This window comes from Telmatherina bonti (assembly GCF_933228915.1).
Source record: "Telmatherina bonti genome assembly, chromosome: 8".
In the NCBI taxonomy this organism is placed as follows: domain Eukaryota; kingdom Metazoa; phylum Chordata; class Actinopteri; order Atheriniformes; family Telmatherinidae; genus Telmatherina; species Telmatherina bonti.
The window spans coordinates 34,133,517-34,150,405 of NC_136626.1; the positions used below are offsets into that span (position 1 = coordinate 34,133,517).

Below are 16,889 nucleotides of genomic sequence, written 5' to 3' on the forward strand. Positions count from 1 at the left end.
AACAGTCCAACAATTGAAGAATGTTTTCATATTTTTCATCATCGACAGTCCATAATATCATCATTCACTGCATGTAAGCGGCAAGGCTGAAAGCCCACACGACCTTCGATCCATCAGGCGCCACTGCTTTAAAAACTGACCTCATTGTGTAAGGGATATTATTGCCTGGGCTCAGGAACACAGAAAAGCATCATCAGGCGCAGTTAGAACTAAACGTGTTGCAGGCAAATGCAAAATGAGTCTTTGGAAAAAACAACAACAAAGTTTATCAGTTGGCGAGTTGGACTTCAGCCTGAAGCGTTGATCCTGACGGCAGGATGGATCCATGTTGTCATGATGTTTCCAGCAGATTCTGATCCTACCATGTGAATGTGGAGCTGAACTGGAGACTCATCAGACCAGCAAAGTTTCTCCATCTTCTATTGTCCAGTTCTGGTGAGTCTGTGTGAATTGTAGCCTCAGTTTCCTGTTCTTACTGACAGGAGGGAACCCGCTGTGGTCGTCTGCTGCTGGAGACCATCTGCTTCCAGGCTGGACGTGTTGTGTGTTCAGAGATGATGTTCTGCAGATCTTGGTTGGAACCAGTGCTTACTGGACTTCCTGTTGTCTTTCCATCATCTCCAACCAGTCTGTCCATTCTCCTCTGACCTCTGACATCAACCAGACATTCTGGTCCAGACAACTGCTGCTCGCTGGATATTTTCTCTTCTTCAGACCTTCTCTGGAAACACTAGAGATGGTTGTGTGTGAAAATCCCAGTAAACACTCAACAACCATGCTGCGTTCAAAGTCACGTAAATCTCCTTTCTTCCTCATCCTGATGCTCAGTTTGGTCTTCAGCAAGTCGTCTTCATCATGTCTACATGACTAGATGCTGCCATGTGATTGGCTGGTTAGATATTTGCATTAACAAGCAGCTGAACAGGTGGAGCTGATAAAGTTCTGGGTTTGTCATTGGTTGGTTAGATATTTGTGTTGACAAGTAACTAAATAGGCAAAAGAAGAGGCTGGCGAGTGTCGCTGATAAGAAGTGACCTCTCCTTGCAGCTAAGGGCTCGGAGACGGCGAGAACGGACTTTGGAAAGCGTCTAGAAACTCTTCTGAAAACTGGAGGTTGCTGAATCTGTTGATTCCTTGACACACCAGAAAACCTGCACCTGTAGCTGCCTGCCAGGTTCTGGTCCTGCCTCGTCTTCATCTCTTCATGCAGTATACGCTCACAGAAGAAAACCAGCGTTAGAGAATGTTAGAGATGCCTCCGTTGGTGACACTCGCCCAAAATATGTTTCCTCTTCACTCTATAAATGCCAGCTAATGCAAAGCTCCACATTTGGCTCTCCTGACCTTTTATTAGAGCTGATAGCAGCAGCCATGGATACCGGGTGGGGGCATACCACGCTGGTACAACAAAGGCTAGTAGTGGCTCTAGATTACAGATCTGTGTGATGGCAGGTAAGTGAAAATGACATGCGAGTATTATCCCTCACCGATGTGATAATTACCTGCAGCCGACCGCCTGGGAAAGGTTATCTTCCAAACAGACGAGCACCGATGCAACACAGCAGGTTGTTTATGGAGGATCTGCCATTTTCCATCCACAACTTCTGAAAACAACCTGCAGTATTTACGACAGAGACACATCTGATAGATTAGTGATCTATAAACTCATTTTTACCTGGGCTACTTTTCAGGCAAATGTTTTATTTTTTTTTAAAAAAGAACGTAGATGATAAACGCGTCTTTAGATCTTAACTTTTAGTCTTTTATTTGTCGCGGAAATGGCTGCAGAGCATGTTTGCGGAATGAGGCTTAAAATATGTCTGCATTTAAACAAACAAAGCAAAGACGTGTAAATAAAAAGAGACTTTAGGGAGGTTGCAAAAAAAAAAAAAAAAATCAAAAGTTTCCCCTTTTAAAGATTTGGGGTGATCCCTCTTTTGTTGACTCGATTCAGGCCAAACTTGTATCAGATGACAGCGTAATCCCACATCGCTGTGAACATCAAACCGTGTTTGATGCCGTTTGGCCCGGGGCTGACGGCACCACAGTTTCTGTAACGGGATGATATGGATTACACTTTGCAAACCGACCTTGGCCCTTTCTCATTTTATATGCCTGCCAGTCCAACGCAGTGATGACCGCCTGCGTCGCATCGCTGCCAAGTAAAACCCAAATATCCCTCTGATGATTAAGGTCACTCATACGCTGCTCTGCAGAAGCCGACCTCATATAAGCCTCAGAGAGCGGGGGGAAAGGGCGGGGGAGAAGAGGTGGGGGTGGGCTTGACCGTTTGGACTCCACTTTGCCTTCATGCGTTTATCGTGAGGCCTCTCCGATGCCGTCCAGGTTCTCCGTGCCGCACTGTGGAGACGGAAAACAAACGCACCGCATCCAGACTTCTCCTCCGAGGCAGCGTGACCTGTTGTTGACTTTGATTTGTGTGTCATTAAGAGGTTTAAGCTTCTTCATGAGTTTATCCCCGGATCACAGGGATCTGTGAGGCTCACCGGTCATTTGCTGTCGGTATCCCAAGAGCTCAGATTGTTTGGGGCCGCTTTACTCTGAATATGATGGAAATGTGTTGGACTAATTTGGCTTTAGTAGGATTGGCTGAATATTAGTCCACTCATCCAGTGGATTATCTCGTAGCTGTGGCGAACACGCCGCATGGTGGGATCTGTCAGGCGTCCATACACGTCTCATTTTTCCTGTAATGTCCAGCTCTTCTCGTAGAAGGTGCTGGTGGTGGTGAGAGCTTTTAGGGTTCTTACCGGTGAGATGAGCTTATCTGCACAGTGTATTCATCCAATCTGAGTTCAGCATCAGGTGTCAAGAGCAATTACACGCCGCTGCACGTGCACTGTGGTAACCAGAGCTGAAAAATAAGACGGCTTGATGCCCTGAAAGTAAACTGTAACCACTTAACTCTGCAATGAATAAAAAAAAAAAAAAAAAAAAAAAAAGAAAATTCACCATGGATATTAGCTTTTTCCCCTCCTCTTAAATATTCCTTCTCTGCTGGGAGGATTTTCCTCCCTAATTTCCCTCCAGCGGAAACATTACTGACCTTCCTATTGGCTGGAGCATGTTGAAGTGACAGCTGGTGTGATGCAACAACACCCCCTCCACTACACAAGTTATAAAGAGCAATATCTAGTTCCATGGATTGAGATAAGCTTAGGTAGATTAATGCTCCGGGACACTGAAATGTTTGTTGTATAAAAGCTCTGTTTATAAAACAATGTGTCATTGCTGTGTATGAAAAACTCTGATCTGGCAGATGGCCTGAGCTCTGAGTTTCTCCGCGTTAAAGGCACTATTCTATGCTTTGTACCCCCCTGGCTTGATGGGATTTTAGAGTCTACATTCAGATGAATTCTATATAGAAAAACTGGGATTATTTTAGAGGCTGTATAATCTCTCCCTCTCTCTCTCCCGCTCTCTCTCTCTCTCTCTTTTTTTTTTTTTCAAAACCCAGCCTGTCCCATGGTTTTAGCATTCGTGGAAAAGTGGAGCGACTGTGAGTGCTACAATCAATGAACGCTAGAGTGCAGGCGGCCTATCAGCTCGGAGAACCAGAGAGATGCCCTGTGGACCGTTTCTCTAACGTGAAGCGTGCTCAGTCAATTTGACTCACTTCAGCCCGGCTGCCGTGCCCGCCTTCCCACAAGCGTTCCCATCCTGCTCGACGAGGACAGACACGAGGCTTCACCAGAGCTTCGCTGCCACCGCCAGACACGGATCCGGTGCAGCTCTTCCACTGAAGAACAGCTCCATCCCCTCCAAGCTTCAGCTGCCACTCTGGGGAAGAGGCGTCGGGCGCCAGTCAGCCGCTGCATCTCGGATCAACTCGCTACTCGCCAGACAAAAATAAACAGAAAAACAACAACTCTGGTGGCAAACAGTCGCTGGAACCCCAGGGGAGAGGTCCCATCACTTCCTGAACCGGACTGTGAGCTGAAGATTCAGCGCCGCCACCTGGGTCCCGACAGATCCCATCATGCCTCACTCCTTCCAGCTGAAAAAAGGTGAGACCTCCATCGTCTGTTTGTCAACACGGGTTAAAAATGAAGCTGGCTAAATGAATGCGGAGTGCAGCGAACAGAGAACAAGCTCTTAAGTTTAGCCCTCAGTGACTCCTGAAGATTGTGTCTGAATAAAACACACATTTCATTCAGCGTTTTTTATTTCTCGCTGCTTTCTGCTTCCTCGCTCAGTTTCAGCTCTGAAACGGGACAAATAATCCTAAACATCCAGGTATCTCTTTTATCTAACAGTCAGCACGTCGGAGGAACTTCACACCTGAGCTGGGTGGATGACACCCCATGCAAAGGCCACAAACACCGATCCCACTGATACGGCTCCAGATTTCCACACAACCTTTGTGTTGGTCAGTTAATCTCTGAGATTTAATCAGTGTGCTGCTGAATGGTTGGTCACTGTTAACATTCATGCAAAGTAACAGCAAAGGATGGAGTGTGTGATAAAACAACTGCCATCTGATAAGCAAATGGGAGAAGCGAATCCAGCAGCTAATGACCTCACAGCCTTTATCTGCTGTATGGAAAAATATGGAAAGGAGACTTTTAACAGGAGCCAGGATGCGATATGAGCAATTTGAGAGAACTTTTTGATTCAGTTTTGATTTTCATGCCAGCTTCGCACAACGAGTCTCCTGTCAAACGAAACAAAGGTGAGTGCTTGAGATTTAAACTTCCCATCTGAGGCCTTTAGAAGAAGCTAAACTTCTCTGGATCTCCAGTCAGCAGGTCGTAGGTGCGAGCTGTCGGAGGATTTTCTTTCTGTTCAGTCGTGCTACTTTAGCTGAGAAATCGCTCCTGGTCTCCTGCCTGCAGTTTGCACAGTGGCTCCCTGGCATGATGAGGTGTAGATAACAATAACGTGAAGCTGGCACTGTCTGAACTTCCACCTGCCATTTCCTGGGCTGCAGATATGCTTTTTAACGGATGCACGGGTGGGGTGGGGGTTGGGGAGGCAGGAGAAACAGCAAAAGTACATTTCACAGCAAAAATCAGGCTTAATTACAACTAATTGTTGTTGCAGTTTATTTGTTTCTTGCACAAATACACGTTGGAGGTTTTTCTGAATGCAGATTTAACAAAAAAAACAACATTTTTATTGTTTTATGTGTTTAATAAAATCGAGGTTTTGGCATTTGAGACAGAAAACTGAGCAAAAGTAGGCGAGTAAAGAAGGTTCTGTTCAGATGCTGGAAGTTATCTCCACTCTGATCCGTGTCATCGTGTCATTAAACGGCTTCAGTCTGATTCATCCTCATCAATCCCATCTTTCCACGTTGGATTTAAATCCATTTGCGGCTCTGGCTGGAGGAAACCACCACCTACATGCCTCTGCAGGTCGGAAATGTTTGATGCACGGGAATCTTTGGGAATTTCTCTCATGGAAAGCTCGTCTTTCTGCGTGTTAGAAGAGAGGAGACGGATCTGACCTCTCGTGTCTGAACGTGAGCTTATGAAAAATGTAGATATGTTCAGTGAGAACTTTAAGCGTGCTCTACCCAGGATCACATTCATGTTTTAGGATTTTTTTGCAGCACGGAAGCAGCACAGACAGAGTGCTGGATGTGCTGCTTTGTGCGTGGCTCTTGTTGAACTGTGGCCCGGAGCAAGGTGTGTGTGCAGTTCCTGTTTAACCAGCCTTGTAGACCAGTATCAGCAGCTGGCGTTATACTCAGGCAACCACTCTGACCTGGCAGGAGAGGCGGTGAACCACTGGGACAATTTCATATGGTTGAAATCAAAATTGGGCCAAAGGAAAAAAAAAAAGAAAGTGCAGGTTAACAGGAGGGCGACAAAACGCTTCATCTTTGTGCAGTGAATCATTACTAAACCTAAACAGTGGGAGCATATCTGCTGCATTCCCCAGTCTGCCTTACACGGCGTGCACGGCGACTGATCCGAACCGGTTTGGTAGCTTCTCAGTCCCGACTGTTTAGATCACCACAAGCTCATCTTCTGTGGAAACAGTCCAAATGTTACGTCTGTTGGCTAAACAGCCACAAATGCTGAAGTGGAGATCTGTGAGATCAGCCCAGACTCAAATTCACTTCTTATTTCCTCACTTTTTATTATATTTTACAATCATACTTACTGTGATTATTATTATTTCTTTTAATTGCATTTAAATGTAAATTTTTTAATTATTTAATTTATTTTTTGCTGGTTTCTTTTATTAACGTTTATTGTCTCTATGAGAAATGTCAGTGAGTTGGATTAAAGTGGAAAAAGTCCTTTTTTTTTTTTTTCTGCTTTAGTTTTTTATCTTTCTGCTTCAATCACAGAACCACTACTCTAATTATCTCTGTTCGAGACAAAAACCCTGGTGGGAGTTTCTCCCGTGCCGTGGGGGTGCATCTGTAAATAGGAGTCTGCGTTGCCTAATGTCAGAGACAAAAAGAACCAAAAATGCTGTGATACAAGAAACATTTCCAGCGCACATCCAACCGGTCTAGACCTGCAACTCCACACTAACTAGATGTTTTGACAGTAGAGCAGAAAAGGGGGGTTGAGTCAGACAGATGGTTCTTATTGGATCATTATCAAGGGTGGTGCAAAGAAATAAGACCCACTTGTTTACCATTTCAATCCCTCCACTTAGGCTTGTTGTCAAGAGAGGATACCTCTGTTAAAATACCAAACTCAGCCCACGTGGAGGCACATAAACCGAGCTTTGAAACTAATCTGTGCAGAAGTTCTCTCGTCCTCGTGCACGCTCCGAACGGCTGTGTTTCTGCAGAACTGGAGCGCGTGGAAGAAAAAGAGGAAGACAAACAGCAAACATTGTGCAGATTTTGTGAGGATGGCACAAATCTGCTGCACGCTTTTCCCCCCTCGTCTTCCTCGGTGGAAGTTACTGACCCATCATCCAGCAGATGGCACGCTGGTGAGAGGCTCTCTGTGGTATGCGTGGAAAATTCCATCAAGTTGGACTCTGCAGGCTGCATTCCTGGGCTCCTCTCAGCTGGCCTTGAGAAAGTCCTGAATCTACATGCTTTGATTGGACTAAATTGGAATTCCAGCCCACTTCCACGCCTCTGCTCTGACTGCAACCTTAGCATGTAGCTTTCACAAGCAAACTGGTCAAGTCAAGGTTATCCACAGAGGCACGCTGCAGAAAACCTGCTCCAAACTTTAGCTTAAAGAGTCCAGCTGTGTCTTTGTTGGTTTCTGAAGGAGCTGATAAAAGCAGAATGAAACCGTCTTCCACAAAGCTTCCACACCTCCGGGGACTGTGTCGGTATTGACCACCAAAAGCTGCAAAAATGCATGTACAACTCATGAATACAAGTTTGAGAAGAAGACCCTGAAAAGCCCCCTTTAATTAAGTGCAATACCAAAATGATCATTTGTAATCATGAAGCTCCTTTTAGATAAAACGTGAACCTCAGAGAGCTCTTTACCTCCATCATTCAGAGCTGCCGCTAATCTTCCCGCGTGTGTTTAACCTTGTCAAGTGGGATAAAAGACAACTTTCAACCCGGCGTGCACGCACGCAGCAGACACGGTTTCATGTCAGAATATGACGACTGCGTCTGGTAATTAAAAAAGCAGGAGGCAAGCTTCCACAGAAAGAGCCCTCCTGCACACAGGAGCTTTTGAAGGGAATTTTTTCCACTGATTCCAATTATTACACCTCATGTTCTTTAACAGTCGCCATAAATGATGCATGTCTTACTGTATGCATTCACACACCTCTTCAAACAGATGATCAAGGAAAAGACATGTGTAGAAATACATACAGTAAGACCTGGGGAAGAAATCTTTTTTATTGACACTCCAGAGTTCACACCTGCAAGTCGTAACAAAGAGAAACTGATGTGTAGACAAAAGAAAAGGGGGGGGCTTCCAGGATGCATGGAGTTAAAAAAGTGAAACTTAACAATATGAAAAGAAATTCTTTTAGAGAAAGGAACTAAAAAGAGCTCTGTAGCTAACAGCATTATCTGTTTGGTGTTACAGCGCGGTTGCATCATGCCTCTCAGAACAAAACTCCACACTCACATCTTTGCTGACAATGAACACTGAAGTTGGCAGAAATTTGCTGTGAAACGAGACAAAAGTGTGCAGTTTGCGAAGGGAAAGAAAAAAAGTGAGGCAACCTCCGGGCCTCGGGCTCCTGTCGGTGGGCATTTCTACTCAATGACCTATCATGCACGGAGCGCAGGCAAAAGGTGTTTCACAGTCATGAGTGGGTTTTTTTTATTTTTATTATCCTGGCTGGGATCACAGGCTCAAGCCGCTCCTGCTGCGGTTGTTTCTGACAAAGACAGCGAGACCCTAAACGTCATGACCGCTTGTTTAATCATCCAGCCTGAATGGAGATCAGGGGATTAGCTGTTACACAGCTCATCGTGCCTTAATGCACCCCCAATCAGTTCAGACTGGGGCGTATTGATCAGCCTCTCGGCGCTCTTCCTCTGCCCTCTGTAAGTGGGTCATTTTTTTTTTTTTTTTTTGCAAGAAATTGGTTGAGGAAAAGTTTGCCAAGGATTTGCAGTAATTATCTCATCCCTGTATAGCTGGGCACAGCATGAGGCCTTGGTAAATTACACATCTCTCTCCTAACTCCTGGATGGTTTATGGCCGTGCATTATGCATAACTGCGCTGGAGCGCCTTCAACATCCCCCAAGTGGATTGAAATAAAGTTGACGCTGCTCTTTGTTTGGAGCTCAACACAGTCTTTATTTGGCAGTGCTGAATCGGAGATTGCTGTAAAAGCGTTCGTCTTAATTATTTTGGAGACATTTTTTTTTTTACTCTCCCTAATGGTTTGTGAACACCTGAAGTGTTTTTAGTGGGATGCCGGATGCAGATGGGCGGATGCTCGGGCAGTCCACGGGGACATGTCACATGCGTTAAGGCTTACTGGGTTACAGAAAAAGTATATTTAAAAAAAGAAAAGAAAAGAAAAAAGTTGTTCAGAGAATGATGAAGATATCAGGCAGTTCAAACGCCACAGATGGTGGGATCACATACACAACTGGTTTCCCCCCCTCAGCAATACGAACACAATACTACAGCCCATCATGAAGAGAGAAAATGACTTTAATGGCTTTGATACACAGGTTATTTTACTCTGTTTCAGTCACTGTAAGCTCTAATGTTTATCTGGATCATCTTAGCATCACTAATCTAAAACAAAATCCAAGTACTTTGCTTAATTTTTGGTTCCTTTTAGAGCTTCTAAACGTCCGCTGTTGAATCAGCACCTCCATGTTTTACAGTGAATCTGATTGATTTGTCTGTTTTCGTGCTCTCCAGCCCAGCAGATGCTCCTCCTGTGCCCGGGAGTGAACGGGGTGAGAAAAGACGGGGAATCTGTGGTTTGGAATCACCACAAGCAAGGTTTCCAAGGTGAGTCATTCTGTGCCCCCACATCTCGTGAAATGATTACAACTTCTCAGATGCTGTCGCTTCTGATGTGCAAATCCTCCACGCAGAAGCAGAACTGCAGCTTTCAGCTCGTCTCAAATGTCTTCTTGTTTCATGGTGATGTTTTCAGATGGGGAAAAAGAACAACACACAACTACAAGGCTGACATGTAAAAGAAACTAAAAGTTTATTTTTACTTTTTTTTAAATTTTTTTTTAGAAATGATGAAACGTGGAAGACACGCTTTAAATTAAATGCTTTAAAATGTACAAAAGTGCATTGAGTTCAGTTTCCTGGCACGTTGTTTCTGTATTAAACATGACAAGGAAACATTTTCCTTTTTCTAAATGGATTAAAATATTATATATTAAACAGAAAATGGTCATTTTCAGGGAAAACACAAGCTTAACACCAAAAAAAACCCCACAGACTTGACCCTGACATGAAATTTTCACAGCATATTAAACATTAACTGCGTGTTTTCCATAAACTCGCGTCATGCACGCGCTTTAAGTGTTTTAAAAGCCATCTTTAAGGTGACCATTCTCTAAAAATCACTTCTCTAAGTAAACAAACAGGCTCAACAAACAAAAGCACCTCTTCTCTACAAAGCAGGAACAGCTGGAGAGGCACGTGCAGATGAAAACTTAACCGCGCGCGCGCGGAGAGAGAAGGCAGTCCCATCGCGAAACGGACGCGTGAATAAAAAGTCAATTAAAGCTTCCCTTTTTCCAACCCCCCCCCCCTCCACACACACACACACACACACACACACACACACACACACACATCCCTCGCGCTGCATCTATGAAGTTGGCATACCTGCAGGAAAACCTGGCTACAAAGTGATAGCAGGAAAAAGCCAGGCCTGTCACGGACCCGTCCGCGCGGACCTATTTTACAGCTCTGCCTTTGTGCTGTTCATGCAGGATCTGTGTATTAAATGCGACGGAAAGGCGGCGCGCGACGCGATAGATTGCTTAAGTCATGGAATATAAATTAGTTCTGAGAATTACGGGGGCGTGGCTTGAAGCAGCGGTGACGTCGCCAGCCCGACGTCCTGCAACTGCGGGCTCAACCAAACGTAGGGGGGTTTGGACCCAAACGCAGCAAATATCCGCCTTATTTTCCACCTTTTAATGCATTTTACATGCAATTTAAAAACTAATTTTTATAAATTATAACTATTAAAACTACAATGTGTGATATGTGCTAGAAAAGCGGGTTTTAAAGGCGTTTGTTGTCGTCGCGGGAGGAAAGGGAGTCTCTCCCCTGTGCTGGGAGAGTGGTACGGTCTCGGGCTCAAATTCCGAGAATTGAGCTGGTCTGATTCTTAGAACTGGGGTTCTTAGAAGTGGTGATGCAAGAAGTTTCTAGGAAAGCGCTACCAGGTGATTTTTTAAATTCCTTTTTTCCTTTTATTTGGCGCCAAGTTGTTTCTATACTATGTCCTGTTGGTGCTTTAGACGTTTGTTTGTTTGTTGCTGGTGGAGTGTGTGTGGATCCGTGTGGGGACTGTGTCAGCAGCGCGAGCGGAGCGGCGTGACAGCCGGAGCGGCGGCCGCTGTCTGACGGATCCGCCGCCGCGGCGCTGCGCTGGGGAAGGCGCACGCCGCTCCTCGCGCTGCTGACACGTGCACAAAGCTGTGATAATGTCTGATAGATGACTACGCCGACGGGAAGCGGCTGTTTTTTGGGGGGGGCAGCGCTTGTCCGGAGAGCCAGGGCTGCCGCGCGCAATGCGCTCGCCGTGGATGCGTCCACGCGCTCTGATTTGATGCGTTCCGAGTGTCAGCACGCATAAGCGGTGGCACGCGCGCGCTGTCACGCCAACTTTGCAGGCAGCATGGCAGCAGAAGGCTCCGGATGTCTTTACTTGGTTGTTTTCTCTGATGAAGCGCAAAGAAAAATAAATAAAGACAAAAAAAAAAAAAAAAAGCGCAGATCTGAAACGTCCCGTTTGCGTCAGATTGTAGCGGAAATGTCACTGATGAGGTGTGTGTGTGTGTGTGTGTGTGTGTGTGTGTTTTCCGCGGTAGAGGCTACAAGTTGTCTCTTATTTTTCCACTGTGACACTGTTTGACAAGTTTAAAGGTTTCACCATCACGCGCGCACTTTCTCCTCTCCGCGCGCGCTGCAGAGTTTCGCTTCGGGTGTTTTTATTATTTAAGGGCTTTAAAAAATGCAAATAAAACCAGAGATGTGATTTTATTTTATTTGTTTTTTTTTTAAAAAAAAGAAAAAAAAGAAGCAGATTAAAATGTGTAATTTTAATGTTTACCATCAAGCCGACAGAATGGAGTTGTCTGGCTGTAATGGTTTCCAGTTAGATTTGTTGATGTTGCTGGTTGATGAAGCGGCAGAAGGTCATTTTTCCCCATCGGTCAGTTTAAGGTGTCCTGCTTCTATTTGCGGACGGGTCCAGTTTCAGACTGAAAGTCTTGACATTGAGTTAAAGAGTCTGTCATAAATCCGCCTGCATGTTGTAAAAACCTGTTTTCTCCTCCTGGAGTTGATTCGGTGTAAATCTGAGCCAGAAATTAGGAACATTCATCAGCAGATCAACTCAAATTTCCTTATAAAATAGTTGTTATATGGTAGTAATGTGTTCAATGTTGCAACCTGCACCGGGTTATTTGGCAGAACTGGAGCATCTTGCAGCTGAAATTAAAATTAACATGTTATTTGTGCTTTAAAGATAAAAAGAAAAAAAGTTATTGTTAAAAAAAATTTTTTTTTTTCAAAGTAAAAATAATCTTTAAAAGAAAATCTTAAAAAAAATATATTTTGAAATGAAATTTTCTCCTTTAAAATGCTGTTTTATTTGTGCATCTTGGATAAAAACATTTCAAAAGCTTTTTTTTTTTTTTAAATTAAAGTAAAACAGAACTTTCTCATAATTTCTGCTCATATTGACATGTTCTATAAATAAGATTATTGTGCTCTTTATTTAAACTGATCTCTCAAATTATATTAAATAAATTCTTGAAAAGGATATTTTGAAAACAGCCATTTTGATTTATTTAAGAAATATATTTAATTTCTTTATTTTTGTATTTAAAGCTTTTATTAGCCTGGGTGATCTAATGTGGACTTAATTTGAGGCGTAAAGCTGCTAATCAGAGTTTCAGAGTGGAGGAAATGATTCCAGAGCAGAAATTACAATGTCTAGACGTTGTTTGTTTAATAAATGGCGCCGCCTACTGGTGGTCAGAGAATCTGTCCTTTCTGTTTCTAAACTGAGTTTCCAACTCGGTTTTAGTTGAAGCCAGTTCAGGAGATCATCTAAAACCTTCTCAAAGCTGTAAAATACTTTGCACCAAAACGAGGCCGTCAGTCTGTTTTTAGGCTTAAAAAAACGTGGAATTTCTCTTCTGTTTGCAGAAGTTGAGAAAATGGCTTGCGCAGCAGACAGCTGCATACAGTTCACACGCCATGCAAGCGATGTTCTGCTCAACCTGAATCGGCTGCGCAGCAGAGATATCCTCACCGATGTCACCATCCTGGTGAACAGACAGCAGTTTCGTGCACACAAGACCGTCCTGATGGCTTGCAGGTGCGTTTTATTTCATCTTCTGCTGCTCTATGGCGACGAAAAAACTTTTTTAAAATTATATTTCATCATGTTTTTCTGTTTCGTGGCTGCAGTGGGCTGTTTTACTCCATCTTCACCGACTCCCACAAGTGCAACCTTAACGCCATCAGTCTGGACCCGAAGGTGGACCCGGAGGGCTTCGCCATCCTGCTGGAGTTTATGTACACCTCCCGACTCACACTAAAGGAGAATCTCATCATGGCTATCATGAATACGGCTATTTATTTGCAGATGGACCACGTCGTGGACACCTGTCACAGATTTATCAAATCCAGGTGGGTGGAGCAAAGCGCCGTCGCACCATTCAGTGTAAATCGGTGATTAGCGGCGCCTGCATGTTCACAGTCCGCTTCTGTTCGCAGCGATCCGACAGTCAAGCTGCCCAGAGACGAGTTTTTGGTCAGTCCCTTGGTTTTACCTCAGGATGTCCACGCTTACCGTCCTCATGATGTGGTCGAGAGTTTGCACAGCCGCATGGCCCCGTTCAGGGACGGGAGGCCCTACGGCCCGAACATGTTCAGCGGGGTCAGCAGCCCCAGCAACTACCACCTCTACGGCCAGTTTCCCATGCCAGGATTCCCCTTCCCCCTCTGCAAGCTGACTGATACCAAAAATGCTTTTGCTGACTTCTCAAAGAGCGGCCTCCACCACAAGCACTGCTCTCCACACGACGGCAGCAACGCCATCAGGGCAGAATACACCAGGGCCATCGGCGCCGCCTCCTCCGGCATCGTTCACTCAACCTCCTACGCCTCCAGGGAGGTGCTGAGAGACGACGAGATGAGGAAGGAGGGCCACGACGGCGTTGGCCAGTCGATCGGTCTCAGCTCGAGGAAGCGTGCGTTCCCCGCGCTGACGCTGGAGCACCAGAAAGACTCGAGCAAAGAGCACGCTCCCCAAGTGGAGGAAGACCTCATCCATCAGCACTACCCTCTGGGAATCTCCTCCGCTGGGCGGAAGAGTCTGGTGAGCAGCCCGCAGAGCCCCCTCAAGTCAGACTGCCAGCCCAACTCTCCCACAGAGTCCAGCAGCAGCAAGAACGCCGGCCTCTCCCAAGCCAGCGGCGCTCAAGCCCCGCAGGGCATGTCGGACCCCAAGGCTCGCAACTGGAAGAAGTACAAGTTCATCGTTCTGAACCAGAGCGCGAAGGAGGAGGAGGCGGGGCTTCGGGACCCCGGGCTCCGCTCTCCTCAGCGGCTCGGCCTGCAGCCCTACCTTCACGCCAGCGACTCGGAGAGCCTCGACCCCCAAGCCACGAGCAAGAGCAGCGATCACAGCGAGGATCTGCCCGCGCCGCAGGCCAGCCGACTCAACAACATCATCAGCAGGTGAGCTTCTTCCTCTGACGCCTCGATGCTTCTGTTTCCACACCAAACAGGCGGGTTTGCTGCGTTTACCTGAGAGGATTCGCCTCGAAACACACCAGCACGCTTTACATCTGGTTTCTGTTTGCACACAGCGGGCTGGAGGCGTCGCTGAGGAACGGAGACGGCCATCCTCAGCACTACCCGAACCGCCTCAGCTGCTCCACCTGCGGCTCCCAGTCGCCCCAGCACTCCGACGTCTGTCCCAACACCTCCAGGTCCCGCCTCTCCGAGGACATGGCCGAGCTGCATTCAGAGTACTCCGACTCCAGCTGTGGTGCGTTTGTGTTTTCCTGTAAACGTCAGCTCTGATCGCTCAGAGCAGCCGTTAACGTCCACCTCTGCTTTGTCTTCCGGACAGAAAACGGTACGTTCTTCTGCAACGAGTGCGACTCCAGGTTCGCCGAGGACGAAGCGCTGAAGCAGCACATGCTTCAGGTCCACAGCGACAAGCCGTACAAGTGCGACCGCTGCCAGGCTGCGTTTAGGTACAAGGGAAACCTCGCCAGCCACAAAACCGTCCACACAGGTACGGCGCTCGTCCTCCTCCTCCTCCCAGCAGGTGTTGCAGAGCGCTGAACGTCTTCGCTTCTCGTTTTTTCAGGAGAGAAACCGTATCGCTGTAACATCTGTGGTGCTCAGTTTAACAGACCAGCTAACCTCAAGACTCACACTCGCATCCACTCAGGAGAGAAGCCATACAAATGTGAGACGTGTGGAGCTCGTTTTGTGCAGGTAAGAACGCCTCCAACGGACATCCGCCGCATAGAGGCGTCGCAGTTTCCTCTCGGCTGAAAGCAGATGTTCAGTTTGCCTTTCTGTCCTCCGTTAGGTCGCTCACCTCCGCGCCCATGTGCTGATCCACACGGGCGAGAAGCCGTACCCGTGTGAGATCTGCGGGACGCGCTTCCGCCACCTGCAGACGCTGAAGAGCCACCTGCGCATCCACACGGGAGAGAAGCCCTACCATGTAGGTTCGCTTCCTTTCACCGCTCGACAGGCTGGAAAACAGGAAAACTGACGTAACTCTGCTCTTCTTTCCTTCCCAGTGTGAAAAATGCAACCTGCACTTCCGCCACAAGAGTCAGCTGCGGCTCCACCTGCGGCAGAAGCACGGCGCCATCACCAACACGAAAGTCCAGTACCGCATGTCCACAGCAGACATGCCCACCGACTTGACTAAAGCATGCTGAGCTACGAGAGGGAAGCTGTTTCCATGGAGACAATCTTCACCTTGGCATTTATAGACCCCGCCCAAAAAAAGAAAGAAAACTTGTACAATCATCCGAAATTGTAGCGCCACACTGTGTTGATTAGACGATTTAAACCGGCTGTTTACGCCTCTCTGAACGGGTTTCCACTACATGTGAACGTAGAGCCGCTGACGGCGTCTTAGTCACTTTACTGTTTATATATAAATATTATATATATATATATATATATATGTATATATATGTACGTTTGAGTGTTTTTAGGATTTGAGGGAACGTATATAAAGCTTTATTTTGTTCAAAAGGATGGAATGTAAACAACGTGGGTTTTTTTAAATACAGTATTTTATATCAGAGAACTTACTTTTTTCTGAAAGTATTGAAAATTTCGATCGACGAGCGGTACATATATTTTAAGATAACGGGGCTTCGCGGCTGTAAAAAAGTTGTCTATACATTTTTACGTGGGTGTACAGACATGTTGCTTCTTGTCAGGTTGCCATGTTCACGTGAAAAGAGGAGATTTGGTGTGAAACATATCGGGCGAGCGCCGCTGTCCGGCCAAGATATGCATGAGGTTCTGTAACCGAAGTGGGCGACTACATAAATATTGTGACATGTTGTGTTCTTCTCTCTGCTGGCAGAGCCGATCTTTAAGTGTTGAACTGCATCTCAAGGTACTTCTTTGTAACGACCAAGAAAACGTTTTCCTTTTTGCTTCGGATGTATTTGTATAGATGTGACTTTTTGGTTTTTGTTCGTTTGTTTTTACTAAGTGAAAGTTTACAGTTTTTGCTCTTTGTTCTCGACCCTACAGTAAAGTTGTGTCCGTGTTAAGGTTTTTCTGTTTGTAGATACACTGTGTATTCAATGTGCCTTTCTCTACAGTGACTGAATTCCTCTTCATTCAGCCCAGCTTCTAATAAGGTACAACTCAAGGACGCCACTCGTCCTAGATCCCTGTGTGTGTGTGTGTGTGTGTGTGTGTGTGTGTGTGTGTGTATATATATATTTCTAAACGCTTGTCAGTAACCTTCCAACATGCAACTTTCTCATTGTAAATTTACAAGACTTGTTTTTTGAATTTGGCTTTTTAAAAAAACGAAGAAAAAAAAAAACCCAAAAACTGCATTAAAGTTATTGTACGTTATAGATGTATGAATGTAAAATAAAGGTTCTGGATTTCTATGTAGACCCACCAGAGTGTGTCGTGTTTGTGATGCCGAGTGGGTGAAAGTCCCGACACGTCGCTCTGAGACGAGCCGGATCCAGTGGAAACATCTGGAAGCAGCTGGAAGGAGGGAA

At 45.8% G+C, this 16,889-nt stretch overlaps 1 protein-coding gene across 1 annotated transcript; it reads left to right on the forward strand.

Moving 5' to 3' along the window:
- Positions 1–10,774: 10,774 nt before the first annotated feature.
- Positions 10,775–16,623, forward strand: bcl6aa (BCL6A transcription repressor a; the record flags this gene model as incomplete). The annotated part of the gene is made up of 9 exons (XM_079245261.1): positions 10,775–10,805; positions 12,799–12,970; positions 13,063–13,284; positions 13,372–14,337; positions 14,469–14,650; positions 14,735–14,902; positions 14,978–15,108; positions 15,206–15,343; positions 15,423–16,623. The coding sequence occupies 9 exons, from the start codon at positions 10,775–10,777 to the stop codon at positions 15,564–15,566; spliced, it is 2,154 nt and encodes a 717-aa protein (XP_079101387.1). The 3' UTR covers positions 15,567–16,623.
- Positions 16,624–16,889: the final 266 nt, after the last annotated feature.